Genomic DNA, 17,085 nt, shown 5'->3' with positions numbered 1-17,085 from the left:
TTTTCTACTTTATGTTCTCTAGGATACAGCTAACTTAAAAAGAAAAATCTGAACTGTGAAACATGTAGATATGATCCTCTATGGCAGCTGGCAAATATGATAATGTGGAAATTCTAGAAATTTACTGGGTATTTCTTCTTTTAAAGTAATGTTTTTGGTATTTCTGTTTGTAATTAAAAAATAGCTGGGCAGGTTGGGTCTTAATCTATAAAACAGACTTCTGAAATGTTTTGAAGTCTGCAAAAAACTTCAGTAATTACAGAACTCATTTAAGGGACAAGTTCAATTACAGAGTTCATGTAAGGAACATTTATTGGAAATTGCTTTGACAAAACTTTCATGGATTTAAAATAGTATTTGATTTTTTTAAAGCGTAAGACACAATACTGACAAAACCAGGTATACACAATTAAGCCTTATGATGAATATTTAATGCCTGTGGTTATACGCAACAGTATGGGTTAATATTATTACTTTTGCTGTGACTCTTCGGAGTCTGTTAATGAATTTAATCATGTTTACTATTTCTATCCTGTGCTTATTAGGAAAGAGAGTGCAGTGGGTTTTGGGGGGTTGGTTTTGTTGGGGGGCTGGTTTGTTGGTTTTTTACTTTTTTGCTAAGGTCCTGAAGTACTTATTTTGTTTCTATAAGATTTAGTAACTGGAGGGAGAGAGAGGGGGGAGAGTGAACCCATTTAAATAGTGTCTGCTTGTTGGACAAATAGGAGAAGCTAGTTCTTGTTTTGTTAGCCTTTTTTACCTGATACAGGTAGGAAAAAAAACTTCAAAGAGTTTAATTTGCGTGGGGAGAGATAAAGGATTGCTTTAAGTCCAGCAAAAATGATTAACAATGGATTCTAGCCAAGTAACCAGCATTTCTAATCCCTTTGACAAGTTGTCAGGGGCATGCACTGTTCAACTAAAATTGTCCATCTGGTTGAAGGAAGGTGAAAACAGTTCATGAGGCCACTTGTAAACAGAAATTTTGCATATATTCAGGAGAAACAGTTTGCTCGCCTGATACAAAGCGTATTTTAGTGTGGGATAAAGAAAAGAACTTAATTAAATGCCAAGCTGCTCTCTAGTGGTTATATATGTAAGCAGTTGGAAAGCATGTAGGCAGTTCTGCCCCACCCCCAACCTCACACACTTAGTGCACAGGTGACTTTTTAAGAACAGTAATGTTTTTCAGTGTATTTTCCTTTTTGATTGTGACCTGCCAGTTTTACTACTGGATATGTCACAGTAGTCTCCTATAGTAGTCTCGTTGAAAGTGTTCATTTAGGAATTTAAAATACTGCCTCTGTAAAAACACTAGTCTCACACATTTGAATCTGTGGTAAAGGAATTTCTTATCCATAAACTGCAATAATAAATACTGCAACAGTTATCTGCAAATACCTATTATATGTATATGTGCTGAGTAGGCAGAAACAGTTACTGGGCCTGATTCTGTCCTTTCCTTATGGATGTATATTTTCTTTTTTTGTTATGGATCTCTTGGGAGTTCATCAGGTGCATGTTTCCTTTCAATTCTAATTTCATCTGGAATTAAGTCCTCTGGGTTTTATCTACTTATTCTACTATTTAAGTAAAACAGCAGAGCATCAGAGAAGAAGTCACAAACTTTGATTCCTACTTTCTAATTCAGAAATCAGAATAAGTGGTTTTATTCTTGAAGTTGCCAGTGTACACTGCCTTATTAAAAGAAAAATGTCCAAGTGTTACAGTATTGTTACAGAATTGCAGTTTTGGTCAGTTTGATATTTTTTCTTGAATTCATTTTTTATGCTACATACATAACATGCAAAAATATTTTAATTGATGTGGCTTCAGGTTTTCTCCAAGTTAAAACTTGCTTCAATATGTCAAGGAACATAAGTTCAGTGGGTCTGTGCACGTAAAATTAAGTGCTTCAATGTTTATAAGATCATAGCCTGAAGAATATGTTGACACTGAAAAATTAAAGGAATGCTATCCATTCGTTAATTTTTTTAATTTTAGTTTGTTTTTCTCCGTTTTGAATGACCTATGGAAACATTAATGTGTGACAGTATTTTGTGGAGTTCAGAAGCCAATATATCACACTTTAAAAGGAGTAAAATTCTTGTGCATTTGGAATGTAAACAACAAAAGTTCTGACCCTGCAAACATTTTATGACAGTATAACTTAAATTTAATGTAATTTTCCATAGGTAACTCTTCAATAGGAATGCTGTCATATACAGAAGATACTCCACCCACTCCACCCCCTAAAAAAAACCAAACACCCACATACCTAAATTCATGCCTTTTTTTTTCCCCCCCTTTTCATGACTGAAGAATAGTTTCGTAATGTTTAAGGTCACACTCTAAATGCCTCAGTTTCTCTCTTCCCAGCCCAAAACAGAGGAAAAATACCTCCTAGATTTGCCACTAGCCATCTCCACTTGTGTTAATCTAAAGCTTTCTTACAACTCCAGGTAATTTTAAATAGTGTTTGTACTTGTAGGTTCCATTTAATTTAGTGTTGATACACTGTGCCCAATGTAGAGAGGGAGAAAAATGGTGTTTGCAGTACTTCTTCTGTCTTTGCTACATCAATTGCACAATCATCTTTTGTACTTCAGAAAGGAGATTTTGTAAACCCTTGAGTAAAACTACTCTCAGGCTGTGTAATCACCTTGAAGGCTCACTAAACCGAGTTAACTGAAATCTTAATTCCTGATGGACAAGTTCATGCCTCAACAATTTTTAGGAAAGTTCCACCTCCTATTGCAGATCTATCTTAGATTGTAAATACAAATCTGGATTTAGATTGTCACTATTTATTGACTATCTGTTTGGGTCCTTCTAAGAGAAGAGCGAATCTTGTGGATCTAGGGATCTTTATAAGTAAGACAGTCTGCTAGAGGCACTTTAGGAAGATAACTTATTAGTCTCATCATGCATTCCTTCTATTTTTATCTGTCTTTTTGCTACCTATAGAAGATGGAGAGATACAGGAACCTCTGAGATAAGCTTCCTGTAAGGAGACTTCAGGGAGTTGCCTGTACAAGTGGGGGAAGGCCACCTGGCTAATTAAAGAGGCTATTTTGGAGAAGAGTTGTAAGAAGATTCTTTGAGGTGCTAAGGAAAACTGGCTTTGGCAGTTTTGTCTGGGTGTTTGGCCTGAAACTTAGAGGAGCAGTAAGCTCACGTCAAGGGTTTAGTAAGGAGAGTTGAATGCAAAGTACATTCTTCCCCTCCCAAGCAGGGAAGGCTTCTGGAGACTTGTCTGGAAGCCTGAAAAATCCATTGACCAGAGAACAGTGTAGGTGTAGAAGAGGAGCATGAAGAAAGCTCACTATGCCATTGAGAGCTTATCCAAGAGCCTTGGCCAAGAAGAGCCAAGTATTATCAGTAAATACTGTTTTCCAAGGGAGTTTACAGTGACTGTGCTACCAGAGCATCTGGGAGCAAGGCATATGACTTTGATTATTAAACTAGTTTTAGTTTCACAAGATAAATCTAGTAGAAAGAGCAATTGTCTGCTTGAGGACTAGTGACTATTTTGAAAATTAGGTTACTATATGTAGTCAATAGGCAAACACCAAAATGTATATATTTACTAATCTAAGAGTTGTTGCAGTATCTTAATCAAATGATACATGTTTTGAACTTTTTTTTTACTTGGAAAAATTAGAAACTTCATGAAAATCCAGTAACTGTTAATTTGCTGGGTTTTGATACTTTGTGGTATATCTTACATGATCAAATTTTTTTATGGGTCTTTGTCACTTTTTCAAGATGGGTTTGTTTCATTTCATCATGAGTCATGGAGGATTCTTCTTTTCTTTTATGCAGTCTTTTTATTTTGTTCTTGAAACTACCAAAAAAAAACCCCTCCATGGTGGCAAGACAGTAATGTCTACTGTTTTCTTTCTGTTATCGTTGCCAGTATTGTAGAGGCCAGGTTTTGTAAGGTCATGAAGCCCAAAACCAAACCACTATCACTTCTGTCTTAGAGCTCGTGGCTTTTGTTTGATTACCTACGGTGACACAGGGGTGGACTCCAAGGTTCCTTTCAAACCTCTTTTTCTTTAAATGAGGCTTGGTCGCATTTCTTGAATGAAGTGATATTAGAATGCATTTTGGATCACTGCAAAAACCAGAAAACCCAGTCAAACCTCTGTCTCTGTGTAACTTTTTATTTGTACTGTGCCAGTAAGAGGGGGGGGAATGAGACAAAACAACTGGTAATTAGATGGGTTTCCACAGGTGTTTATCTTAACTGCCAGCTTCTCTTCCTACAACATAACTGATAAAACTAGAAGTTTTTATAAGCTGTGCACCTTTGTTGTTTTTCCAGGCACATAAACATTTTAATGACTTTATTTACCTGTAATTCTGCATGTTAACTGCTGATTGCATGCTGATTTACGGTAAATAAAGGTAAATAGGGGTCACTGAGTTGTGCTTTATACACCACAGTGGTATGAACATTCTTGCATGGTTTTTATCTTGCATGACAATGGAATACGTTTGTATTAGTCTATGTATAACATGTCTTGTGGTTTATGCATGCTGCACTAATCTCTGTGTTAAATCTGTCCCCTCTTTATTCAGAGCATGCTGTCTAGGTCCTTTAATTCCAATTATGCTGCAGTTAGCAGCTTTCACTATGGCAGCTCTAGGGATCTGCATGGCAGCCAGGGTAGTGTTGCCTTGAGTGTTGCAGACGGAAGAGGTTCTGGTGTGCACATTGTCCGAGTGAGTACCTATAGGAGGCTATTGCAATATAGCAATATATAGAGGGGGAGAGAAAAAACTGAGAGGCGTCCTTAAATTGATAGTTATCCTTTTTACATATAGACAATGCTTTCAATAAAAAAGAATATAATTTACATGCTGGAATCTTTTTATAGGCATTAAATCAAATACTTTGCCTTCACTTCATGTGCTTTAAACTTATTGCAAGGCTTTTCAATTTAATGTCATGAAGTTGAGTTTTCTAATTGGCTTTTATAGACGGTTGAACATAAGTAAAACTGTCTGGGTTTTTTTGTACTTGTGTGAACAAGAGATTACCATTCTGAATTTAACCTAGGTTGATAAATAAAAAACCAAAATCTCATCATGATTTTTCCTCTCCCAAACAATTCTGATGATTTAAACTGTACTGTAAGATACTGTAGGCATTCAAGAAAATTAATATTTTAGTTTGTAAGAAAATGTGAGGAAATTAACTCTGAGCATATTGAATGATGTTATGGTATTCATACTGAGCAGAATAAAGCCAACAGAAGACTTATTTAACCAAATGGATCCTTGAATAGGCAGTCCTTAGTATTTGTTGACTTTTCTTACCAGTTTATTGTGATCAAAGACACCTCTGCAGTTGCTAGTTTTTGTAAATACCTATCAATATTTTGTGGGTGTGGTGTCTTGGCTAGTAAGATTTTCTACATAAACAATGTAGTAGTTAATCAAAGAAGATAAAGAACAATAAAGCCCTTAAAATGTTATTCTTGGCTTCTTATGAGAATTTTTTAGTTTGAATTGTGTGAAGACAGTCATCTTTACTGCTGCGTTCTATTTAAAGCATCCCCAGGCTTCTACTCCAGCAGACCAATGCCAGGATGAAGTACTCATTTCAGGACAGCAGAATTACTCAACTGCCACACTTTGTCTCAAAGATGTTCCTCCGGATAGCATGAAGAAAATAGCTGTGCAGGTAATTATCTACATGACACCTTTGATCGGATATATTTATTGTTATTTGTAAGGATATGGGGGGGTTTATTAGCAGTAGAAACAGATGTTGGGATAGCAATTTTGAACTGTGGCTTCTTTAAAATGTAATATCCAGGTATCAAAGGTGGCATAAATGAAATGGTATCTTCTTTTTGGAAGACAGAATAGTTGACTATATGAAGGGGGGTAGTTCTTATTTTTCTTCAGCAGGGACTCTAAAAGAAGAAATTGGCAGCAGAAGGCATAATTGCAAGTGAAAATTGGAATACGGCAGATGATTTCAGGAAAGCAATTTGAAGCTGATTAAACCTTCTAAAGAACAAACTTGAATTCTGTTGTGATGAAATTGTGATGATAAACTAGAATTTTGAGGAGATATTCTGTATACATCTCTAAGGGCCTTCTATATGGACAGAACTTACTACAATGAAACTGAATGAGTGCTCATAAATTACTACATGCAGCAATTGATTTTCTTTTTATAACTTAAGGAATTTCAGTTGCATTTCTATAGACACGTGGTATTGGGAATTTCCATAGCTGTTGATACATGTTGCCTATGTAAACTCTACCTCTGGCAGTACAACAAAAAATAATTTTCCTGTCATGCTTTAGGCTTTCAGAAGAGGCAGTGGAAAATCGTGTAAATTGAATACATCTCATCTGTAAATAAGCTAAAAAATGTTTGTATATACACACATTACCATTTCTCAGAATCACTTCAACATAAAAAACTCACCTTAACAGAGTAGATTCTGATACATGTCCATTCACATAGCATGTTTAAAGTTTGGAATTTGCACGCTGCAGTTATTTATAATAGAGAGAATTTTAATACCTTCATATCCTATAACTAATGAGATAATGGTGACACGCAGAAAAAAATCTGTAACTCAAGCCTGTAGCTTTTTTGGCATGTGGGAATCATACAAACAGATGAGTGACTACCTAAGCTGAGTAAGAGCGTGTGGGCAAGGAGGGACAAGGCTTCCTATCTCAGTGCAGAGCTGAACAGTAACTGAGGCTTCAGTAAGAAACATCTCCAGCATCATTCCTAGGGACACGGTTTGAATGCAGTATATGTTTTGACAGTTGTGTACTTTGCTGCTGTTTGTCATCATTATACCTATCAAATCAGTGACAGATGTGTTAACGAAAGAGTACCATTTATTGGAAATATCATTACAGTTTTGATATTAAAATCTTGAGCTTGTGTGTGAATTTGCTCAAAAGGTTTTTATAATAAAGTGGTCACCAAAGATGGTCGGAGAGTATCTAACTTCTGTCTGCTAGCTGTGTGGGATTTTTATTTTGTGTATGATTTACTGGGAATTGTTACAAAATCTCTGAATTTTATGCAATAAAAGTGCAAGCTATAATGATGTCAACCAAGTGCCAATACTGTCAGTTGCACTGCTAGAAAATAACAGTTGGGAAAACTCCATTAATCAAGTGTTAAAAGCAAAGATGTCTGTCTAATCTGTTCTAGCAGATTAGCATTCAAAATAAGTTTTTGGTTTTCAAGTTTGTTCTCAGTAGGTCAAAGCTGATGACTATAAAGAAAACAGAGTATAATTCTGCATGATCCGGAAAAGTAGTTTCAGTAACATTCCTGCAATTAAAAGTGGTCAAGTATGAGAAATATTGAAATAATAAAGAAAGAATTGAGGATTGCTGCTTATAAAATGTATGATATTGAGTATTCATGTTTTATTCAGATACCTTTGACAAATGGGCAGATGTGCCAGCCTCAAAGACCTCAGGCAAACTACAGCCAAGTCCATCATCTCCCTCCTCAATCATCAGTAGCAAGACATCCATCTAGAGAACAATTAATTGATTACCTGATGTTGAAAGTTGCTCACCAGCCTCCCTATACCCAGTCCCAGTGTTCTTCCAGACAAAGCCATGAACTGGCAAAGCAAGAGGTAAGAATAAAATCTAACTTTACAATCTGACATCTGTCTGTCAGTGGTGGTGAATTGTTAGATTGTTTTTACTACCATTTCTCTGTAGGTGATGGCAGAAACCATATAGGAAGTTATCTCCAGCAGAAGACAGCGTTACCTTAGTGCAGTTCTGCTACTGAAATCACACATCCCTTCTGGTTTTGAGCTCTTTTTACTTTTTATGTGAACAGGTTAAGAGAGAAATGTGGTAGACTTTTAACGGAATGTACCAGAAACTTAAACTTGCATCTCTTTTACTGATCTAGAAATTTATCCTCAACTACGCTTACTAAGATCACCAACTCATTATTTATCTAGTAACTGAAAAAATATGAAGTAGCAGTACAACTTAAAGTACTTTGCATCTATTCATTGCTATCCAGAACGGTTTAAAGACCTGCAAATGTAGAAATGTGTACCAATAAACAAAAGCCAGGATAAAAAAAATGTGAGCATCTGGTGCATGCCTTATAATTATCTGTTTTATTTATGATAGATGAGGTTAAGACATTCTCACACAATGTTGCAGCTTTTTTAGTTGTGGCAACCTTCTTTCTGCTCTTGGACGTAAGATGTTTACTCTGTATTGTTTTGGGATTTGGGGGAAAATACAGAGAATGATGTTTTAATTCTGTACTAGAATAAGAATATCCATTTCTTGTATAAAATAAGTTTTCTAGTCAACTGTTCTGGCAAAAGAAAGGGAATGCAGTGTGGGCTACACAGAACTTAGAGTGAAAGTAGGAATGGGGTTTGATTTTTTTTTTTTTTTTTTTTTTAATTCAGGTGGAGGTAGCAAAGAAATAGGAGGAACAGGTTCTTTCATAGGAACATGTATGTTTGCTGGGGGCATTAAATTCATTTACATAATACCAAAATACCTCTGAATTTAAAGCCACATGAACTATAATTATAATAATAGTGGTACTGGAGTAAAACTTACGTACAATGATGTGTGATGCTGTTGTATTGGAATCTTGTTCTGAATTAATATTATGAGATATAAACCCCTTGACCTATGATAAATGCTTTTTTTGAATTGTTTGGGTTTTTTTTTTTTAAAGCTTTTGTTCACCTGAATTCCTTAGTAATAATTTCATTACTGTAGCTTTGAATGCCAGTTCATCTAACTTTGGTTGTAACTACTTAGATTCGAGTGAGAATTGACAAGGATCCAGAACTTGGATTTAGTATCTCGGGAGGAGTTGGTGGCAGAGGGAATCCTTTTAGACCTGAAGATGATGTGAGTATTTTATACTACTGCATCTTAAAATCATTCTGATTAATGATCTAATTGATTAGTGTGTAGGAAAGGTGGGGGGAGGGGGGAAAGGTGTATATATACTCCCCTCTAGTCTTGGAGTTTAGTGGTTTGGGGAAAAAATTGGGGACAAATGATAAGGAAAATCAAAGTGGTAGGTGACCACAGTGGTCACATGACAACAGAGGATTTAGTCTAGCTGAGTGGTTCTTGCACAGTTCCAGATATCAGTCAACAGATTTGAGATAGTGAATTTTTACACTTACATTTACAATTAGGAAGCCTCTTAAAAAAGATGATTATTTAGTCTACAGCCTTTTTTCTGGTGGTTGAGCATTCATCTTGACATATACATCTGCCAAATTAAACAAAGGCAAATTCTGATCTACCCTTCACTACTCCTTTAAAGACAATTCTCCTGGATTTAACATCAGAAAAGGAAGGCAGTCACAAAAGCCAGTAGATCTATAAAATAATATTGCATTCTTTTCTACTTAGGGTAGAAAATTGAAAACATATTTTGAATTACATCTGTTTCATGCTATCCCATTATTCATGAAACAAGTTGTCAAAAATGTTTTCCATCTCTGTTTTTTCAAGGGTATATTTGTAACCAGAGTGCAACCAGAAGGACCAGCATCTAAGTTGTTGCAGCCTGGAGATAAAATAATTCAGGTACTGTGATCATCTAACTAGCTAGTATATATAATATAACAGTTCATTTTTAGTTTGCATCTTTTCTAAGAGCAGAATGTTTAGTTTTTAGATCAATTACCAGTGTCTTTTCCAGAAGTTTTCCAGAAGCATTCTTATATTCTGAGATGATGCTTTTGGTTGTGTTCCATCTAACATTAGGCTAGGTGATACAGGCTGAAGCATTAATCAGTTGGATCATTTTATCAAACTCTGAACATTTTTCACACTTTTAAAAACACAAAAACAGGCCTAATGTCATTCAGAATGAAACGTGAGCATTTCATTAGGCTTTACTATCATCCAGTTATTTAACTTGCAGTCATTCACATGCAGTGTTCTGAATAATGTGTTGTCTGAACACCAGCAGTTGCTCCTCATGGCCCCTCTCCACAGCTGCACATTGCTGTTACATCCCTTTCCACCCTACAGCCACTGCCAGTCTTTGCGTCCTCTCCCCTGGCTGACAGGCTGGACGTGCACAAGTGTGAGCAGAAGCTGCCCCGTGGCTGGCTTGATACCAGGCTGGTCACAGCACCTACCTCCTGGCTGCCCCGTCTGCTGCAGGGCGAGCCACGTAGGTTGCTTCAGGAACCATGGCTTCTGGACTGCTGGTGTGCAGTTCTTTTTTGCAGGAAGTGAGTACCTTTCAGACCTCTTCTGTATCAGATTTGTTGGAAGTTGTCTAATGAGCTCATAAGCTGAGGAGGCGTCCGGCAATATGGGCAATGGGATTATATAGGCCTTACTTTGTAGGGAAATGGGATAACAGGGCATTTGAACAGTGTTTTAGCCACCCTTAAAGTTGCAAAGCTTGTTAGAAATTATTGATTATTCGCCACATTACTGATGTGAAAATGTTGATAGAGTTGACTCTGCTGCATTTCAGTTTTCTAAAAACAAACAAACAAAAAACCTGTTAGTGTCTCAATTAAACCACAACATCCTGTTTTCTAAAACAAAACCAAACTAAAAACACAGCCTAATGCTTTGAATAAAGCCAAAAAGCACACAAGAAAACTAAACTGAGATCAAGTTGTTCCAACTTAAAGATGGCTTGGTTTTGAGCATGGTGAATAATTCTGTGCTGCTGCCTCTTCCTCACTGGGGTGAGAAAGGTCCTAGTTCTCTTCCTGATGTAGGCAACTTTAAGGAACTGGAGTAACCTTCCAACACACCATACAGGAGCAAGAAGCATGTTAAGCCTTTGAAAATACAGGTAGCGTATTTGTTAGGTTTTGATAGTGGACCATGTGTGACAGGTGACTTTTGTTTTAATGGTTTGCTCTTGTCTTTATGGAATTTAATTTGTCTGCGTGACATTTATAATGAAGTTACCCTTTGTCGTGTTGGCACTGCTTGGGATTTGCTTTTTGTTTAGTGAGGAATTCACAGTTTGAAAGAGCTGAAAGAGAAGTTGCATTTGCATGCTTAGGCCGTTACAGACTGTTTCATTTCTCATAACTAAGAATATTTTTTTTTGTGTAACAGCACATTCTTTATACCTGTAATAATCCCAGCGATGATGTAATGACAGTCCCACTCTCTCTTGTGGCTGCTTAGACAACTTTGCAGTTGTTGACTGAATATCATAATTCCCAAAATGACTTTGCTATGTTTTTGATTTTTCAGTGTTCTTCAAATCATGCATCAGGCAGACATATGTCTAATACAAATATTCTACATGACCAGAGACTAGATAAGTGCACATCAGTCCTAAGATACTGTTGCATATTAGGTTAGGGCTAGAACATTCTGTGTGGATGATGATTTGGAAAGTTTATTGCCTCTCTGGCTCTCTGAACAGTCTATATGTAAATCTCTCTGCAACCCTAGACAGATTTAAAAACCACTGCCTTTACCACAAAGGATTCAGCTGGTAGCAAGCCACAAGTGTTTGTTGATGGGGTAAGGAACTGCAACTCCAAAATGGCACAGCTAGGGCTCAGAGCATGCCACCAGTTCTCTCTCTCACCATGTAAAGGGCAGTAGCTCAGGGAGAAAGGTGGGATGCACAGCTGGAAGCAGTAAGAGTTTAAACTGGCTGAGTCTGTCATTCTGCAATATTTTACCACCCAGACTGAGCATGAATTTGCAGTAGTGTGATCTGAGAAGTTGAACAGTAGCCGTTTTCCCCCCGTCTTCTGTCGGCCACTTAGGCCTGCCTCTGTTTGCCAAGCCAAACCTGTCCCAAGAATGACAGTGTTTAGAGTCATAGGAAGATGCAAGCAGGGGGTGACCTCAGGAGGTCTCACACCCTAAAAAGGCTCCCAGTGCCAATAATGTTTTTTGCTAAAGGCTTCAACAGTTTTAGTTTATGACAAATGCCATTTCTAATCTGATATTTATACCGGAACATCTCATTTGTACTGTATTTGGAGGTTTTGGTGTGGCTATATTAATGCTGATGAATTACATGTCTGATGTTAATAGTTAAAGGTTCAGTTTTCTCTTTTGGTTGTTTGGGGTCCTGTCCTGTAGCTGTTTATTGCCTTTATTTTTATTCACCAGAAGTTAATGGATTATGCTGAAACCACTTCTATAGATATGGACAGCAGATAACGAAATGTTGGCTTTGCTGTGTGCACATTGTATAGATGAATGAGTAGATGGAAGGTGGTGCTGGTTGGGCAGAATAAAAGTCAAGTGAGACAACTGTGAAACAACACCTTCGGAGCAAAATTCTTCTAAGGCTGTCACAGTAGTTTAATTTCTTGTAGCGTACAGGTACATGTTGAGTTCACAACAACATAATCTGCAAATTCGCAGTGCTTTGTCTGCGTTCATGTAGAATATGGCTATTTTAAACCTTAAAGCTTAAATAAACTAACATGAAATAGGAGATGTGTTGACTAACTTGGCGTATGAGACTGTCATTTTTAATTTTAAATATTTCTTTTTAGGCTAATGGATACAGCTTCATCAATATTGATCATGGACAAGCAGTATCTTTGCTAAAAACTTTTCAGAATGCAGTAGAACTCATCATTGTGCGAGAAGTTTCTTCATAAATACTGTGGATAAGGGGAAAAGTCAGCAGGATTCATTAAAGGACTTATGGGAAACTGAATATTTTGCCTATTTTTATACATGAAAGGAACTCAAAAAGAATTATCATCAAAATTTGTACAGGAAATACTGAACTTGTGGTTAAAGGGGGAAAAACCACTGTATAGAACGTACAGGAAATAATTTTGGAAATGCATATGGTGAATAAACTCGTTTTTAAGCATTATAGCAATCTAAGGATCATTCCTCCAAGAACAAACCTGTGTTGTTTTTTTGTACAGATGGTAGGTTTATTTTTGGATAATTCATATACATTACTAAACCTTTTGCAAGGCTTTGCAAAGCCTCAGTTGTAGCCAATGGACAGATGGCAGGGCTGTCTGTCCTGTAGCTGTTTATTGCCTTTATTTTTATTCACCAGAAATTAATGGGTTATACTGAAACCACTTCTGTAGATATGGACAGCAGATAATGAAATGTTGGCTTTGCTATGTGCACATTGTATAGATGAATGGGTAGATGGAGGGTGGTGCTGGTTGGGCAGAATAAAGGTCAGGTGAAACAACTATCTGCTATCTAAATCTGGAATCAGGAAGGAAGAAAAAGTGTTTAGTTCTGGAGTGTACGTCTACCAATAGAAAATGCAATAAAAGCTTATGGTGTTTTTTAGGAAGACTAACTACAAATCTGTGATATCCTACAGGATTTATTCTTAATGTAGTCATTGAATATTCTTTTTCCACAAGTGATTCATGTTTGGTTGGGTTTTCTTGCATACATAGTTTTTTTTCAACTGTACTGTGGAAATGTGCCCAGAGGTTTTTCTCTGCTGTGGAAATCCCCGATTTTGTGCAAAAGGTGATACTTCTATCTTTATGAAAAATATTCCATTATAACCTTACAGATTTTAAAAATGAAACTGAAATGGCCAGTTTTTAAGGTTGTTGCCTGTAATATACATTTAAACACACACAAAGTAAATGATGCAGAAGGGTTATGAAAGACATCTCAATTTGGTTTGGCCTTTGCATTGCCTTGTTAATCAAAACGGAAACCATACGCATGGAGCTAGCTAACCAAAGCAAGTTTGTGAAACTTTGAACAGTGATGGAGAATTGCTGTGGTGAGATGGAGAGCAAAGGGAGGGAGGGTGTACTTACAACCCACCAGTTCGTACTGATGGTTGTTAAAGGGCTGTTCCTACAGGTAACATTAAATGTGAACTAGACACTTCAGAGTCATTAAAGGGTTTCTAACTATATTAATGTAATAGTGATTTACCACAGACTGCCTTTGTTCCTTATTACTGTATAAAATATTCAATTATGCTTCTATTAATTTTGTTTAACAGAAACATTAACTTTATTTTTCTCTTTCTGCTTTGTAATTGAATAGAGACTGCATAATCTGCAGTGATAATTACTACACGGTTGTTGTGGACCAGGGAAAAGTGCCATAGAAGACCAATAACTGTTTTTAATTGGGGATAATGGTTAGCCTGTCATTGGAGCAATATTCAGTTACTGCAATTCATTTTCAATTACATGTAAGTTGGTAGCATGAGACAGGTATAAGTTGCTTTTTTCAACGCATGTGTACAAAAGCAAATGCTTTTAATAAAGCTAGCAAAAACACCAGCCTCCTTTAGTTTCAAGACAGTTAGCCAGAAGAGAGAGGAATTATACATAGCTAGTAGTAATAAACAGGCAGTACTTTTTGAATAAGTGAACTCCAATATTATTGCACTTCTTTCAAAGATGTTAACTATTGCTTATCGTACTGTGTATAGTTCTAATAACTTTAATTGAAACCCTTTAACAACTCTTTGTATATTTTTTTTTAGTTTATTTTCAGTAATATTTACATAGTAAATGATTTTTTTGATATATTAGCAGAAATGTGCTGTATTTTGATAAAATTCACTTATTTTCTGTGTGCTGTTGATCTTCAAAGAAAAGAATGAGAAACATAGCTATATAATGGCAGGCTTCAGTGTTCCCCTTTTAAGATGTGTTTTGTTGTTTAGTTTCTGGTTTGTTATTGAAAATGCAAAATGTTCACATCACATGTTCATTTCTTAATCATGTTATTTTTATCACACCCTGCCTTATAAAGGGAATGCATAGAGACAAGTCCTTGGTCTTCTACATAACCTGTATCTTTGAGAAGGGAAAAGTCCAAAAAGCAGAACTGATTCTTTACTGATCTTGGACTGACTTTGTATACATTTTGCAGTACATTTAAATATGTCACTGAGGAATTGTACTGTATTGTATTTTGCTTTAATGGTAACAGAAGTTTTAAATGTTGTTGTGTCACATAATTTTCAGATTTATGTATCACAGGAAAATTCTACCAAAAACTGTTTGGCTGTGGTAGAACTATAGAAGTAGAAGTTTATAGCAAGAAGTTTAGTACTTCTTGTGTAAATGCTTGGCCAAAGCTTGTCTTCAGTAAATTTAGCCAATTAACCATCTAATAAAACATGGATTATGCTGATTTTACTCAGTAAATGTTGGAGTTTTCAGTGGCTTGAAATGTGTTTGTTCCTTCAGTGTCTGTGTGCAAAGGTAAACACATGTCAAACTAGATGATTTTGTAGACAGTGGGAGAAAGATGTCTCCTGAACTCGTCCAGCCAGGATTCAGCAGGAGAAGAGACAGTATCAGCACTCTTCATTTTGAATGCATCTTAAACTACATTTTGAATAGAATAAAATGCATCAGCAGCTGAAGTTACTCAGCATGGCAATGAGTTGATGCAAACTCTGTTAGTTTTTTTCTGTTCTTAATAGTTCATTAAAGAATCAGTTCAACTGATGTAATGAAAAGATGAGTTCTCCCACATATTTATTATGTAAATATTTTTTAGTTTCTTTTTTGACTGGAGTTAAAAAAAAATGTGTATATACTTGAAAGCATTCTATGAACACAAACATAGCAATAAGCAACACACAATCAAACCTTTATGATTATTTCGCTTTTGTTTAGAAATATTCCCTTGTCAACAGCTAAGAAATGTTTTTATTGATCAACATTTATTCAACATTCCAAATTTTTGTATATAATTAGACTGTTTCTGAGGTAACACATGGAGAATAGATAATAAACTAATGCTCTTTAAAGCTGTGTGTAATTGACTTATTTAAGTTCTAGGAAATTCTCCATAATACTATTTTATTCTTCTTATTATTTCTGTAGACCTTAGTATGCTATCACTATACATCAGTAAAGTCTAACTTGTGTTTGTATCTCTCTGCATCTTACTGCCTAGAGGTCTGTTGTGGGTGATTTCGTTGCAAAAGTAGGTTATTCACAATAACTACTTAGTGAATAACCCAGTCTTGCAATGAAATCAGCTAGGGCAGCCAGTGGCTTCTAAAGAAATGAGTGGTCTTTATCTGATGCAAACCAAGTAGTTTCAATAGCAAAGAAGGTGACTAAATCAAGGACCAATGTTAAAATTTGAAAGTGTTCTGAGTGTGCTCTGAGATGCACAAGGATTATGTGATAAAGAGTGTGAAGAACTAGGCACAGAATTTCACAGGAGACATAAATGCAGGTTTACATCCAGTTTTTTTGGAAACCACCTGACAATGCAGTAACACAAACTGTTTAGTCCTTTTTCCTGTATATATGGATCTGGCATATCAATATCCTTTACTGCTTGACCTCCTGTACACAGAAAACAGATTCTAACTATAACAGGTTACAGCCCTCATGACCCTGGCGTATTGGGCCCCTCATTATTTAAGGTCTTCTGTGTCTGCTTCCCTACTTGGACTTTGGACTTTTTCCCCCCCTTCATTTTTTCATTATGAGCTCTCTTTGTGAAGACTTTTTTGTTGTCTTTTCTGCCTTTTATGCATCAGAATTCACATTTATTCTTTCCCATTTGACAGTTATTATTTGTTCGGTATGTGTCATTCCTGTGCCACTGAGACTTTGGTCTTCTGCTTTATTTAATAACTCAACAGTTTACTTTTTCATCAAGCACCTGAGAATTCTGGGTCCAACTTGTGCTCTTCTCACTGGAGGCACTGTTTCAGAGAGGAAGTGTGGTTTTGGTGTGTTACTTCTGTTGCCATGGTTTAAATTCAGTTTTGGAATGTGTCAAGAAGATCCTGTTGCAGCATGTATGAGACTGCCTCGAAATTGGGGTTCCACTCCACCAAACACTACAACTGCACTGTAAGATTGCCCCTGTCTAAAAGAGTTGTTAGATGAAAAACTGATATAGCCAAAGTAAGAGAAGCGAAAATTTCTGCTTAAGACCATACACTGATCAACTGAAGTCAGCAGAAAAAATCTCAGACTCAGTGATTGTCACTCCCTTAGGCAATATGCTACCTGTGGTCTTGCAGCATGGATGAATTCTTGGCTGACGTGTATACAGTTTGACTAGAAATTGATTGTTTTCTATAGCATCTGAATCTTCCTTGGCCATTTTTGTATGATT

General features: G+C 36.3%; 1 protein-coding gene across 12 annotated transcripts in view; it reads left to right on the top strand.

The window, feature by feature from the left end:
• ERBIN (erbb2 interacting protein) overlaps positions 1-15,751 on the top strand; it is a 122,724-nt gene extending 106,973 nt beyond the window's left edge. For 10 of the 12 annotated variants that reach the window (XM_040579407.1, XM_040579410.1, XM_040579403.1 and 7 more), the window contains 6 exons: positions 4,588-4,731; positions 5,564-5,695; positions 7,434-7,643; positions 8,815-8,907; positions 9,526-9,600; positions 12,522-15,751. In XM_040579407.1, the coding sequence (XP_040435341.1) occupies positions 4,588-4,731; positions 5,564-5,695; positions 7,434-7,643; positions 8,815-8,907; positions 9,526-9,600; positions 12,522-12,629 (762 nt within the window). In that variant the 3' untranslated portion in view covers positions 12,630-15,751. The remainder of the gene's footprint in view (positions 1-4,587; positions 4,732-5,563; positions 5,696-7,433; positions 7,644-8,814; positions 8,908-9,525; positions 9,601-12,521) is intronic. The other 2 variants (XM_040579408.1, XM_040579409.1) reach the window with 1 other exon arrangement.
• Positions 15,752-17,085: the final 1,334 nt, after the last annotated feature.

The sequence above is a fragment of the Falco naumanni genome, chromosome Z, assembly GCF_017639655.2.
Source record: "Falco naumanni isolate bFalNau1 chromosome Z, bFalNau1.pat, whole genome shotgun sequence".
Lineage (NCBI taxonomy): Eukaryota > Metazoa > Chordata > Aves > Falconiformes > Falconidae > Falco > Falco naumanni.
This window is presented reverse-complemented; position numbering and strand designations above follow the sequence as displayed.